This window comes from Ctenocephalides felis, unplaced genomic scaffold (genome assembly GCF_003426905.1).
Source record: "Ctenocephalides felis isolate EL2017-DRISC unplaced genomic scaffold, ASM342690v1 CF-g0.4_SCAFFOLD_01492, whole genome shotgun sequence".
Lineage (NCBI taxonomy): Eukaryota > Metazoa > Arthropoda > Insecta > Siphonaptera > Pulicidae > Ctenocephalides > Ctenocephalides felis.
The window spans coordinates 12,369,248-12,383,565 of NW_020537646.1; the positions used below are offsets into that span (position 1 = coordinate 12,369,248).

General features: G+C 33.6%; 2 protein-coding genes across 2 annotated transcripts in view; both read right to left on the reverse strand.

The window, feature by feature from the left end:
• Positions 1-748: 748 nt before the first annotated feature.
• On the reverse strand, positions 749-8,255 carry LOC113369771 (poly [ADP-ribose] polymerase). The gene is made up of 21 exons (XM_026610342.1): positions 8,039-8,255; positions 5,713-5,854; positions 5,448-5,596; positions 5,144-5,239; positions 4,977-5,074; positions 4,654-4,873; positions 4,444-4,549; positions 4,174-4,369; positions 3,855-4,074; positions 3,694-3,783; positions 3,525-3,621; positions 3,292-3,451; positions 3,037-3,196; positions 2,741-2,905; positions 2,524-2,657; positions 2,391-2,463; positions 2,095-2,325; positions 1,700-1,820; positions 1,367-1,526; positions 1,027-1,206; positions 749-884 (listed from the first exon to the last, which is right to left on the reverse strand). Exons 1-21 carry the CDS (start codon positions 8,150-8,152, stop codon positions 812-814), a joined length of 2,985 nt encoding a protein of 994 aa, XP_026466127.1. The 5' UTR covers positions 8,153-8,255; the 3' UTR covers positions 749-811.
• Positions 8,256-8,872: 617 nt separating this feature from the next.
• Positions 8,873-14,318, reverse strand: part of LOC113370847 (poly [ADP-ribose] polymerase-like) — a 9,931-nt gene continuing 4,485 nt past the window's right edge. Inside the window, exon 8 of the mRNA XM_026611529.1 lies at positions 8,873-8,931. Coding sequence (XP_026467314.1) covers positions 8,873-8,931 — 59 coding nt within the window. The remainder of the gene's footprint in view (positions 8,932-14,318) is intronic.

A 14,318-nucleotide genomic window follows, 5' to 3' on the forward strand; every position in this document is an offset into this window, starting at 1 on the left:
AAATCATAGTACGAAACCCAAAAATTTTACACAATATGTGCACACATTATTAAAATCTCTATGAAATATCTGATAATTTGATGTATATATGTCCAATAAATATTTTTGACCGCCAAATTTCATTTTTTTAACTTATTTTATTGAGAATCCATAACCGCTGGACCTGCCTTCCCAAAAACTTAATCAGTTTTTCACCTTGTCAATACAAGTAAAATGTTTTTTGAATTATTAAAATCGGGCGCTACGTTCTCTTAAAAACTGATTTACTGTTTTTGACACTTATTGTCCCGTATCTTCGAAAATTAATCACGTCTCCTTATCAATACGAATCGAATGTTTTTTGAATTATTCAAATCGGTTGATCGGTGTTCCCGAAAACATCGACGAAAATTTGTATCCGCACACACACACGCATCCATTTTTTCTAAGGTATGCCAAAATACTCAGAAACCTTTGAAATGTAAAGATATATACAAATTTTTTTGCGATTACTATAACTTACGGGAAGTTAATAATTAAATATACCATAAGAAGAAGAAGACAAATTATATAAAACAATTATATTCTAAAATGGTATAAAAAAATATCAGTGATGTATTAGAATACAGCAATACAAAGCATAATATCAAGTCAACAAAGTATCTGACAAATACCACTTTGTCATAAAAAGGGAAATTCAATGCGTTTTACACATTAATAACAATTTCATAAACATAATAAACTTAAGGTAACTTACTTTGCTTACTCTAATAATAATAGCAAACCTTTCGTACATTAGTACCAAAGAGGAGGTATGGATAATTCAATAAATTCAATATTTGTAATTGAATTTCATCTGGAACAAGTACTGACAATTGACTTGTGCAACATCGTATACAATGTATCTGAATAAACAAATTAAGAAAAATATATGGAAAAAACATAAATAGCAACATAATATCAAAGCAAGTTATCATTACCAAATAAGTACTAATAAGATAACCAAAAATCAAAAATAAAATATGATTTTTTTTTATAAAAGGATACTCATTATATAATAATGATGATTTCAATTTATCATCTGTAACAGAAGTTCCCAAAGGTACTTCCACACCATCTTCACGTTTGAATGCTTCTTTGTCATTAGGATAAGTTCTACCGACACCTTTGCAGCTGTGTTTATCCTTTGGAAGTTTAGTAATGTATTTAGCCTGGGTGCACTCAAGCCTGAAAAAATAATAATTATCACATAATCAGTAGTAATCAAAATAATATAAAAGTTGTTGTAATGCTATTGAAAATAAAAACGAATATTCAAAATTTAATTGAGTTAAATCACTTTGGTCATGTTTATATGATTCCTATAATGAAATAAAATTGTACTAACATATCTCCCAAAGCGACTTCGCATAGCAGCATTAAACCAACAGGATTTGTTACACTAGTGCAACAATAATTTGCAGATTTGGAAACCATATCCGCAAAGTATATACCTTTACCAAACATATAACCAGTTGTTGGAGCTTCAGGAGGAGCAATACGTAAACCTGAAATTAAAATTACATATACGGTAAAATTTTATTTTAAAATTTATTAATGAATTTAAGTAACTCTGCTAAATTTCCAAAATAACAAAGTAATTTTTTGTGAATTATGTTAAATATTACAGTTAGTTGTAGCCTTGCATGTAATAATATAAAAAATTTATAAAATAATTTACCTTGTGACAAAATACCAACATAATTAGTAAGTCTAGATCCGTGCCACAACAGCTTGCGATTATGTAATTTCTTAAATGGCTTATACCGTCTATCCTCCTTTTCTCTTTTGATTTTGAATATCTGCAATATTTGATAACATTTATATGGGTGAAAAAATTGAAATAATACATAAAAGTCATAATTATTAAATATTTATCATTATAAACAGAAAAGTTGTGAAAACAATACTTCACAATATTAACAAATATTTTCAAAGGAACAAAGTAATGATTAAAAAGTAGTAGCTTTTAGCAATACAGAAACAATCTATAAAATTATTAAAGATTATTATGTAAATTCTTATTTGCTGAGAATGTATTTTTTTAATATGACTAAAACTGTTATCAATAAGTACCTGCTGTATTTCCAAATCGTACTGTTGATGGGTGGCAGCATGGGTGTTCTGTACATACTTAGCAAGCATTTTAAATTCATCAGATTCTCTATCCAAAACAGACATATCTGTTTTAAGCTGTTTATAGTGAGTATCAATTGGAGAAACACCTTCTGCTGATTCATCTTCTGATTTCAATAACGAATATGCTATTTCTATTTCTAGCAAACTTTCAAGCATATCTGTTTTAGCCTAAAATAAATAAAATGATATAATATTATTGCCCATTGAAAGAAGAAAATTGATATATAACTTACCTTCAACTCTTCTACAGTTGAGAGAATAGTTGGTGTTTCAATACCAAAGTCATGAGGAATTAGGGTGTAAAACCTGGAATTAGGCAATAATTTAAGTGTTTTGTGTTTTATGCTAATATATTAATAATTATACCTGTTAGAAGCATCAATGAATTTAGATTCTGCAGCACCATTTTTAATAAGCTCACTTATCTCGGTTAATACAGAATATGCAGACTGAATTTGCTTTCTACTCAATTTTCCCAGAGGCATCTTTTCCATATCAAGCTGTTAATAGATAAATACAAAACTATAATAGTTCAAAAAATTGCAATAACCTAAAGATCTTCCAATATATAAATAAAACAAACCTCAAATTCCAACATAGCCTTCTTCATAGTATTAACATCAAAAAGCATTTTGACCAAATTTTGAATGGGTTCTAAAAGTTTGGATTTCACATCTGAAGAATCCAAGCTTTTAACAGCATCATCCTCTCCATAATCAACATCAATTGGATAAAATCTGTCAGGCATCTACAAGCAATAAATGCAGTAAAATAATTATTAATTATTACATTATCAGCACGTAAATTGTTAAAAAAAACTACTAAGATCTAAATCTAAAGATCTACATATTTTATTAATAAAACTAAATCTAAACCAACCTTTTTAAATTCTCCAGAGGTGTTCCAATTATTTCCAGTTTTTTCTTCATACAAAGTATAAAAACTATCTAAAGCTTCAGTTTTTGAACTTCCAAAATCCTCTAATTTATTTCCCCCAATTGTTGTGCCAATACGTCCCCACGATCGAAATACCCAATAACTGTAATTTTAAAATTTGACCATGAAAAATAATTGAAAATAAAATTAAAATGTAGAGCTAAATAAAGAATATGAAAAACAAGTTTATCAATTTACCGTTTATTGGAATCAGATTCCAATAATTGTAATTTATAATAAGAATTTTTATCTGATTGGATATCTGTTTTCCCTAAAACAGCATTGAAAAATTTATCAGATTTTTTATAAATGTGTGCTACATCTTGCAATTCAGAATCTGGATCAACGGCTGCACCACCTACAAAAATTTTTAATTCCAATTTTAAGTCATAAATAATAAGATAATGAAGTCTTTCAAAATATAAACAAACCTTTGAGCTTTAATGTGACTTTAGATGGCAAGGATTTTGTGTAAATACTCTTAGATTTTTTACTTTTCTCTTCATCTGTGGGGATTCGAGTTCTTGGCTAGATAATGGAACAAGAAATATTAATTGATAGTAATAGAATTTGCCTCAAAACTTAATAATATTCACGTACATCATTTCCCCAATCACATAAACTCATAGTTGTGATATAACTTACGGCACCACCATCTTTGATATCATCGAAGTAAGATTCAGGAATGACCTGCCAAAATTAAAATACATATTAAAGATATTAAATATAATTACAAGCATAATGAAGAAAACTTTAGTCACCTGTATTCCTAACTCTTTTGCTGATTGCATTTTGGATCCCATCTTTTCAATATCTTCTTTTGTTCCAACCACAGCGGCTACTTTCTCATGCACTTTGGATCCAACTTTTCCACCTAGCTTTACAATCATTTTTTTCAAATCTTCCTTCGGTGTCTCTGTTTTACCAATAAAAACAAACTCCATATTCTTTAATGGAGGGGCTGCACGCTTCACTTTTGGTCTACAAAAAAAAATTAAATTATTTAATTTTTAATCAAATAAAAAAATATGAAATTACATCTACATAGATAACAAAAAATAAATGATAATATATATTTACCCATCTTCTTCATCAGATTTTTTAATTTTTTTGGTCGAAACACTGGGTGCAACATATTTAATGATTCGTGTTCTAGGTTTATACTTATATTTATTAAGAAAACTATGTTCTTTCTTTAAGTCACTTGGAACCTTGAAAGGTACTCTTTTTGGTTCTAATGTAAAATTTTTACATTTTGTCCATTCCGTTAAATCACCTGTGTAATAAAAATGATGTAAATATATATGCATTAAGTGAAAATCCTTTAAATTATTTCCAAATAATAATTACCATGGCACATATATCCATTGTTCTCAAATACATATTGTCCTCCATTGCATTCCTTACAAGGTGCTAGAGCCCCAAAAGTCATTATATCACTTAATCGGTCCAAAATCTAAAAACAAATAATCATTATTTTCTTATTGAAAAAAATAAAAATTAACAAGAAAATTATTAAACTATTAAAATAAATATTTGTTACTAATAAAGTCTATTTACTCTATCTTCTCCAGGTGGCACTTCTTGTTTATTGTGTTCCAATAACAATATCATATCATTTTTCTTCAAGTGTTGTTTCAAAGAATCTCTGTACTTAAACATTATTTTACTTTGTTCTTGTAAATCTTTCTCTTTTTGGTTGTCATGTGCAGTATCTACTTCGTCTTTGGGCTCTTTTTTAATTTTCTTCACTTCTGGTAAATCTTCACTTTTAATTTTACTACAATAAAAATACAATTTGTGTAACAAAACATAAAGAGAAATAGATTGTGGTGTAGGAAATTATTGTAGACTTTAGTATCAGTATTGCAAAGACTACTTACGGCAGTTGTTTTAAAACTTCACTTTTATCATTTTTAGATAATGATTTGAAACCAGGCAATATATCACCACTTTCAAAATATTCTAACTCAGTTCTCATCTGGAAAAATAATTAAACATTAAAATAATATTTTTAATGAATGCAACAGCTGAAAAATATGAAGTTCACCTTAGCGAAGCACTCAAGATGATGCCACAATGCTTGTCCCCCATATTTCATTCCGATTTCAGTATCATATACAGTCTTTTTAATTCTTATTTCATCCTGAAGAAGAAAAAGAAAATTTACAACAAATGATATTGATAATAGAGAAATATTGCAGTAGTCAAAACATGAACATTATGCATAATATTTAAAATAATTGTATTAGTCTTGAAACTGTTCATGAAGTAAAGATTAAACTATAATTTGATAGAAAGAAATATTATATCAAAATGAATAGTTGTGTCGTTGTGTGTAAATTTTATATCACCTTTGCAATTTTCTGTTCACATCCTCTGCATGCAGCTCTGCTTGATGCAGCATATTCAATACCAAAGTCACTTAAGCCTGGTATATTTTTTGCTCGTTTCTTTCCTTTACCTTTCTCATCAGGAACGATAGCGCCTGAGCCACAAGCATCTATTGAAAGTAATAAAAAAAATAATATATACATTATGCTACTCAAAATATATCTATTAATGTGGAGTACAGTTGAAATTCTGTACAATGAAATGTCAATACAAAGATAAACTTACCAACTTTCTCTTGCACCTTTTGCTGATCTTCATATCGAAGTGATGCAAAATCTTTAATATCACCAACTGTTTTTGGTTTTTGTTTCATAAAAAAGCATTTCATGTGAAACCAATTTGGTTGTTTTCCATCGTGGAATGCAGACTGGAATCAATATAATATTAAAAATAAAAATAGTGCTATGAAAATAAATTATTACATTATTACAAGTTGAGCAGTATTTTTAATTATCTAGCAAACAATTAAAATTTATGTCACATGTCCAAAATTGTTGATTTTCTTTTAAACAGCAATATGCAAAGACAAGAAATTATTTTAGGAAAACACTATGAAAACTAGTAAACAAGACATGACGAAATCAGTAAAGAATTAGCTTCTTAATGTTATGTAATTGCATATGATGAAAAATAAACAATTACAAGTTTATCAAATTTTGTCTCATGACCAAAATTGTTGATACTCTTTTAAACAGCGTTATGCAAAGGAAAAAAATTATTTTAGGAAAAAACTATGAAAACTACACAAGATATGACAAAATCAGTAATGGATTAGCTTTGTAATGCAATGTAATTGCATATGTAATTATTTTTATATTTAATATGTGTGTGTGTAAATTTATAACATTTATAACCATTTTATAATACTTAATTCTATCTTAACTATAGTACAGAAAGCTAAATATGCTTTATTATTATAGCTGAATTTTCAATTAAAGAATAGGATAAATTTCTAAATGCTGTTTTAGGAAAAACAGATATCCAATCCGATAAAAATTCTTATTATTATTTACAACTATTGGAATCTGATTCCAATAAATGGTAAATTGATAAACCTGTTTTTCATATTTCTTATTTGGCTCTAAATTATTTTTTATTTTCAATTATTTTTTATGGTCAAATATTAAAATTACAGTTACTGGGTGTTTCGATCATGGGGATGTATAGGCACAACAATTGGGAGAAATAAATTGGAGGATTTTGGAAGTTCAAAAACTGAAGCTTTAGATAGTTTTTACACTTTGTATGAAGAAAAAACTGGAAATAATTGAAACACCTCTGTTGAATTTAAAAAAGTTAGTTTTATAAATGAAATATATAGATATTTAAATTTAGAGCTATTATGAAAGGATAATTAAATGTACATAGTAACAAAAACCCTGTTAAATTTATTAAAATATTTGGTATCGTAACAAAAAACTAGTACCAAATAAATAAATAATGCATTATCACATAAGCCTAATTTTAAGATATCGGTCACCAAGCAAAAATAATATGTCAATCGAATGGAGTATAATATTATATCTGAACCATTACGGCAAGCCGTAAAGTATCTATTTATAATTATGTAGCAGTAAAATTAAATCTTATGTCTGTTTGCCAAAATGTCAACCAGAGATTGTTAATATTCTTTTAAACAGCGTTATGCATAGAGAAAGAAACAATTTGAACAATTAAACAAGATATGAACAAATCAGTAAAGAAGCTTTCTGAAGAAATATAATATATAATGTGTGTGCATGTAAATTTATGATAATAATAACCATTTTATAATATTGTATTTTATCTGAACTACATGGTACAGAAAGCTAAATTTGTTTTATCATTATAGCTAAATATTATAAAACAATAATTAAATCTACACAATAACAAGTACCCTAACATTAACAAAAAGATGTCCTGTTAAAGTAACTTCAATATTTGGTATCATAACAATGCAAAAAAGAATTAGTACCAAATAAAATAATGCATATTCAGATAAGTTTAATTTTAAGATATCGGTCACCAAGCAAAAATGATATGTCAATAGAATGGAGTATAATATTATATGTGGACAACACTGCAAGTCGTAAAGTATCTACTTATAATTATGTAGCCGTAAAATTAAATCTTATGTTTGTTCTCCAAACTGTCAACCAGAGATTGTTTATATTCTTTTAAACAGAGTTATGCATAGAGAAAGAAACAATTTGAACAATTAAACAAGATATGAACAAATCAGTGAAGAATTAGCTTTCTGAAGTAATATAATATATAATGTGTGTGTATGTAAATTTATGATAATAATAACCATTTTATAATATTTTATTGTATCTAAACTACATAGTACAGGAAGCTAAATTTGTTTTATTATCATAGCTAAATATTATAAAACAATAATTAAATCTACACAATAGCAAGTACCCTAACATTAACTCAAAGATGTCCTGTTAAAGTAACTTCAATATTTGGTATCATAACAATGCAAAAAAAATCAGTACCAAATAAATAAATAATGCATATTCAGAAAAGTCTAATTTTAAGATATTTATAATGGAGAATAATATTATACCTGGACCATCACGGCAAGCCTTAAAGTATCCTTCGATATGGGAGTTTTGCATCCTTTACAAGCAGCCCTACCGCTTTTAGCATATTCTGCTTTGTAAGGCAATTCATCGGCCATTATTTGTTATATATTTTTTCGAAAAACACAACAATAAATTTATTTTAAACAATTTGACACAACAGTAATAATATCCTTTTGTCAAGGATAAGGGATAAAAGTAATAACCGGCGCGAAAGAACGGTAACCTAAACGTCAGATTTGTTAACGACACACAACGGATTGGACATTGACGTCGTTAAATGCGAACATTGTTATGTTGCTGCACCTGAATTATTTGCAAATGGCTTCGCAGTGGACCAGCTGTCAAACTAATATGGCAGTTCGTCTTCAAATTATTCTTGTAGCGTCTTGTTCGCGATTTTTAATCAATAATTAATTAATATAGTGAATAGTTAGTAGTGATAGTAGTGAATAACAATTAGTTCGCGTTCAATTTAATGATTTTATAACCGAAATATAATAAATTGATGTCGTTATCGAAAATTTAAAGTTTTACTAGGTGCAAATGGCATTTGTTTTAATATATCAAATTTTGATTATTATTAATAAATCTATCTTATACAGACACAATTGCAAGATCATTGAGCTTATATTCTTATATCTTAATCAGGTGAGATTGTTTATGATTTCTGTCAGTGTTAAATGCTACCGTCGGTAATGGCTATATCTTGGAGTTCTAGTAGAATCTCGTTTGAATCTGGTTCGAATCTCGTTGATTCTCATATTTATACTTTTACTTGTTTATCTTTTATTATAAATTCGTATTTATACTCATAATTATATTTGTTTATCTATGTTGAATATCATTGAATCCCGTTCTAATCTCATACGAGTATCTTACAAATTCGTATATCGTACGAATATCATAATATCACAATATCTTACGAATATCATAATGTCGTACGAATATCGTAATATCGTACAAACATAGTAATATCGTAATATTATACGATTATCGTAATCTTATATATAAAAATGGAGCGCTCTTTCAAATGTCCAAGTAAAACTCGAAAACGGCTGAATCGATTTGGCCAATCGTAGTAATCTGAATATCTAAATATCCGAATATCCGAATCTCGGAATATCCGAATCTCGGAATATCCGAATCTCGGAATATCCGAATCTCGGAATATCCGAATCTCGGAATATCCGAATCTCGGAATATTCGAATCTCGGAATATCCGAATCTCGGAATATCCGAATCTCGGAATATCCGAATCTCGGAATATCCGAATCTCGGAATATCCGAATCTCGGAATATCCGAATTTCGGAATATCCGAATCTCGGAATATCCGAATCTCGGAATATCCGAATCTCGGAATATCCGAAAATCGGAATATCCGAAAATCGAATATCCGAATCTCGGAATATCCGAATCTCGGAATATCCGAATCTCGGAATATCCGAATATCCGAATATCCGAATATCCGAATATCCGAATATCCGAATATCCGAATATCCGAATATCGGAATATCCGAATATCCGAATATCCGAATATCCGAATATCCGAATAACCGAATAACCGAATATCCGAAATATCCGAATATGCGATATACGAATATCCGAATATCCGGACTTTCGATTATCCGGACTTTCGATTATCCGGACTTTCGATTATCCGGATATCCGAATATCCGAATATCCGGACTTTCGATTATCCGAATATTCCGATTATCCGAATATCCGAATATCCGGGACTTTCGATTATCCGGACTTCGATTATCCGGACTTTTCGATTATCCTGACTTTCGATTATCCGACTTTCGATTATACGGACTTTCGATTCGATCCGGACTTTCGATTATCCGGACTTTCGATTATCTGGACCTTTGATTATCCGGACTTCGATTATCCGGACCTTCGATTATCTCCGGTTACCGCTCGATTATCCGGACTTTCGAATATCCGGACCTTCGAATTCCGGACATTCGATTATCCTGACATTCGATTATCCGGACTTTCGATATCCGGACTTTCGATTATCCGGACTTTCGATTATCCGGACTTTCGATTATCCGGACTTTCGATTATCCGACTTTCGATTATCCGGACTTTCGATATCCGGACTTTCGATTATCCGGACTTTCGATTATCCGGACTTTCGATTATCCGGACCTCGGATTATCCGGACCTTCGATTATCCGGACCTTCGATTATCCGGACCTTCGGTTATCCGGACCTTCGGTTATCCGGACTTTCGATTATCCGGACTTTCGATTATCCGGACTTTCGACTATCCGGACTATCGATTATCCGGACTATCGATTATCCGGACTATCGATTATCCGGACTATCGATTATCCGGACCTTCGATTATCCGGACCTTCGATTATCCGGACCTTCGATTATCCGGACCTTCGATTATCCGGACTTTCGATTATCCGGACCTTCGATTATCCGGACTTTCGATTATCCGGACTTTCGATTATCCGGACTTTCGATTATCCGGACTTTCGATTATCCGGACTTTCGATTATCCGGACCTTCGATTATCCGGACCTTCGATTATCCGGACCTTCGATTATCCGGACCTTCGATTATCCGGACTTTCGATTATCCGGACCTTCGATTATCCGGACTTTCGATTATCCGGACTTTCGATTATCCGGACTTTCGATTATCCGGACTTTCGATTATCCGGACTTTCGATTATCCGGACTTTCGATTATCCGGACTTTCGATTATCCGGACATTCGATTATCCGGACATTTGATTATCCGGACATTCGATTATCCGGACATTCGATTATCCGGACATTCGATTATCCGGATTTTTGATTATCCGGACATTCGATTATCCGGACATTCGATTATCCGGACATTCGATTATCCGGACCTTCGATTATCCGGACCTTCGATTATCCGGACTTTCGATTATCCGGACTTTCGATTATCCGGACTTTCGATTATCCGGACCTTCGATTATCCGGACCTTCGATTATCCGGACTTTCGATTATCCGGACCTTCGATTATCCGGACCTTCGATTATCCGGACCTTCGATTATCCGGACCTTCGATTATCCGGACTTTCGATTATCCGGACTTTCGATTATCCGGACTTTCGATTATCCGGACATTCGATTATCCGGACCTTCGATTATCCGGACATTCGATTATCCGGACATTCGATTATCCGGACATTCGATTATCCGGACATTCGATTATCCGGACATTCGATTATCCGGACATTCGATTATCCGGACATTCGATTATCCGGACTTTCGATTATCCGGACTTTCGATTATCCGGACATTCGATTATCCGGACATTCGATTATCCGGACTTTCGATTATCCGGACTTTCGATTATCCGGACTTTCGATTATCCGGACATTCGATTATCCGGACATTCGATTATCCGGACATTCGATTATCCGGACATTCGATTATCCGGACTTTCGATTATCCGGACTTTCGATTATCCGGACTTTCGATTATCCGGACTTTCGATTATCCGGACTTTCGATTATCCGGACTTTCGATTATCCGGACTTTCGATTATCCGGACTTTCGATTATCCGGACTTTCGATTATCCGGACTTTCGATTATCCGGACATTCGATTATCCGGACATTCGATTATCCGGACTTTCGATTATCCGGACTTTCGATTATCCGGACTTTCGATTATCCGGACTTTCGATTATCCGGACTTTCGATTATCCGGACATTCGATTATCCGGACTTCGATTATCCGGACATTCGATTATCGGACTTTCGATTATCCGGACTTTCGATTATCCGGACTTTCGATTATCCGGACTTTCGATTATCCGGACTTCGATTATCCGGACTTTCGATTATCCGGACTTCGATTATCCGGACTTTCGATTATCCGGACATTCGATTATCCGGACATTCGATTATCCGGACATTCGATTATCCGGACATTCGATTATCCGGACATTCGATTATCCGGACTTTCGATTATCCGGACTTTCGATTATCCGGACTTTCGATTATCCGGACCTTCGATTATCCGGACTTTCGATTATCCGGACTTTCGATTATCCGGACTTTCGATTATCCGGACTTTCGATTATCCGGACTTTCGATTATCCGGACTTTCGATTATCCGGACTTTCGATTATCCGGACTTTCGATTATCCGGACTTCGATTATCCGGACTTTCGATTATCCGGACCTTCGATTATCCGGACATTCGATTATCCGGACATTCGATTATCCGGACTTTCGATTATCCGGACTTTCGATTATCCGGACTTTCGATTATCCGGACATTCGATTATCCGGACTTTCGATTATCCGGACTTTCGATTATCCGGACTTTCGATTATCCGGACTTTCGATTATCCGGACTTTCGATTATCCGGACTTTCGATTATCCGGACTTTCGATTATCCGGACTTTCGATTATCCGGACTTTCGATTATCCGGACTTTCGATTATCCGGACTTTCGATTATCCGGACTTTCGATTATCCGGACTTTCGATTATCCGGACTTTCGATTATCCGGACTTTCGATTATCCGGACTTTCGATTATCCGGACTTTCGATTATCCGGACTTTCGATTATCCGGACTTCGATTATCCGGACTTTCGATTATCCGACTTTCGATTATCCGGACTTTCGATTATCCGGACTTTCGATTATCCGGACTTTCGATTATCCGGACTTTCGATTATCCGGACATTCGATTATCCGGACATTCGATTATCCGGACTTTCGATTATCCGGACTTTCGATTATCCGGACTTTCGATTATCCGGACTTTCGATTATCCGGACTTTCGATTATCCGGACATTCGATTATCCGGACTTTCGATTATCCGGACTTTCGATTATCCGGACTTTCGATTATCCGGACATTCGATTATCCGGATTATCCGGACCTTCGATTATCCGGACCTTCGATTATCCGGACTTTCGATTATCCGGACTTTCGATTATCCGGACTTTCGATTATCCGGACTTCGATTATCCGGACTTTCGATTATCCGGACTTCGATTATCCGGACTTTCGATTATCCGGACTTTCGATTATCCGGACTTTCGATTATCCGGACTTTCGATTATCCGGACTTTCGATTATCCGGACTTTCGATTATCCGGACTTTCGATTATCCGGACCTTCGATTATCCGGACTTTCGATTATCCGGACTTTCGATTATCCGGACTTTCGATTATCCGGACACGATTATCCGGACTTCGATTATCCGGACTTTCGATTATCCGGACTTTCGATTATCCGGACATTCGATTATCCGGACATTCGATTATCCGGACTTTCGATTATCCGGACATCGATTATCCGGACATTCGATTATCCGGACTTTCGATTATCCGGACTTTCGATTATCCGGACATTCGATTATCCGGACATCGATTATCCGGACTTTCGATTATCCGGACTTCGATTATCCGGACTTTCGATTATCCGGACTTTCGATTATCCGGACATTCGATTATCCGGACTTTCGATTATCCGGACTTTCGATTATCCGGACTTTCGATTATCCGGACTTTCGATTATCCGGACATTCGATTATCCGGACATTCGATTATCCGGACTTTCGATTATCCGGACTTCGATTATCCGGACTTTCGATTATCCGGACTTTCGATATCCGGACTTTCGATTATCCGGACTTTCGATTATCCGGACTTTCGATTATCCGGACTTCGATTATCCGGACTTTCGATTATCCGGACTTTCGATTATCCGGACTTTCGATTATCCGGACTTTCGATTATCCGGACTTTCGATTATCCGGACATTCGATTATCCGGACTTTCGATTATCCGGACTTCGATTATTTTCGATTATCCGGACTTTCGATTATCCGGACTTTCGATTATCCGGACTTCGATTATCCGGACTTTCGATTATCCGGACTTTCGATTATCCGGACTTTCGATTATCCGGACTTTCGATTATCCGGACTTTCGATTATCGGACTTCGATTATCCGGACATTCGATTATCCGGACATTCGATTATCCGGACTTCGATTATCCGGATTTCGATTATCCGGACTTCGATTATCCGGACTTTCGATTATCCGGACTTTCGATTATCCGGACTTCGATTATCCGGACTTTCGATTATCCGGACTTTCGATTATCCGGACTTTCGATTATCCGGACTTTCGATTATCCGGACTTTCGATTATCCGGACTTTCGGATTATCCGGACTTTCGATTATCCGGACTTTCGATTATCCGGACTTTCGATTATCCGGACTTTCGATTATCCGGAC

Excerpts from the sequence above, each read along its gene's own strand:
- LOC113369771 (XM_026610342.1), bottom strand. The coding sequence starts at position 8,152 with ATGGCCGATGAATTGCCTTACAAAGCAGAATATGCTAAAAGCGGTAGG. Across the intron at positions 5,855-8,038 it reads GGCTTGCCGTGATGGTCCAG|TCTGCATTCCACGATGGAAA; the intron begins GTATAATATTAT and ends TATTGATTCCAG. Across the intron at positions 2,658-2,740 it reads AGGCTATGTTGGAATTTGAG|CTTGATATGGAAAAGATGCC; the intron begins GTTTGTTTTATT and ends ATCTATTAACAG.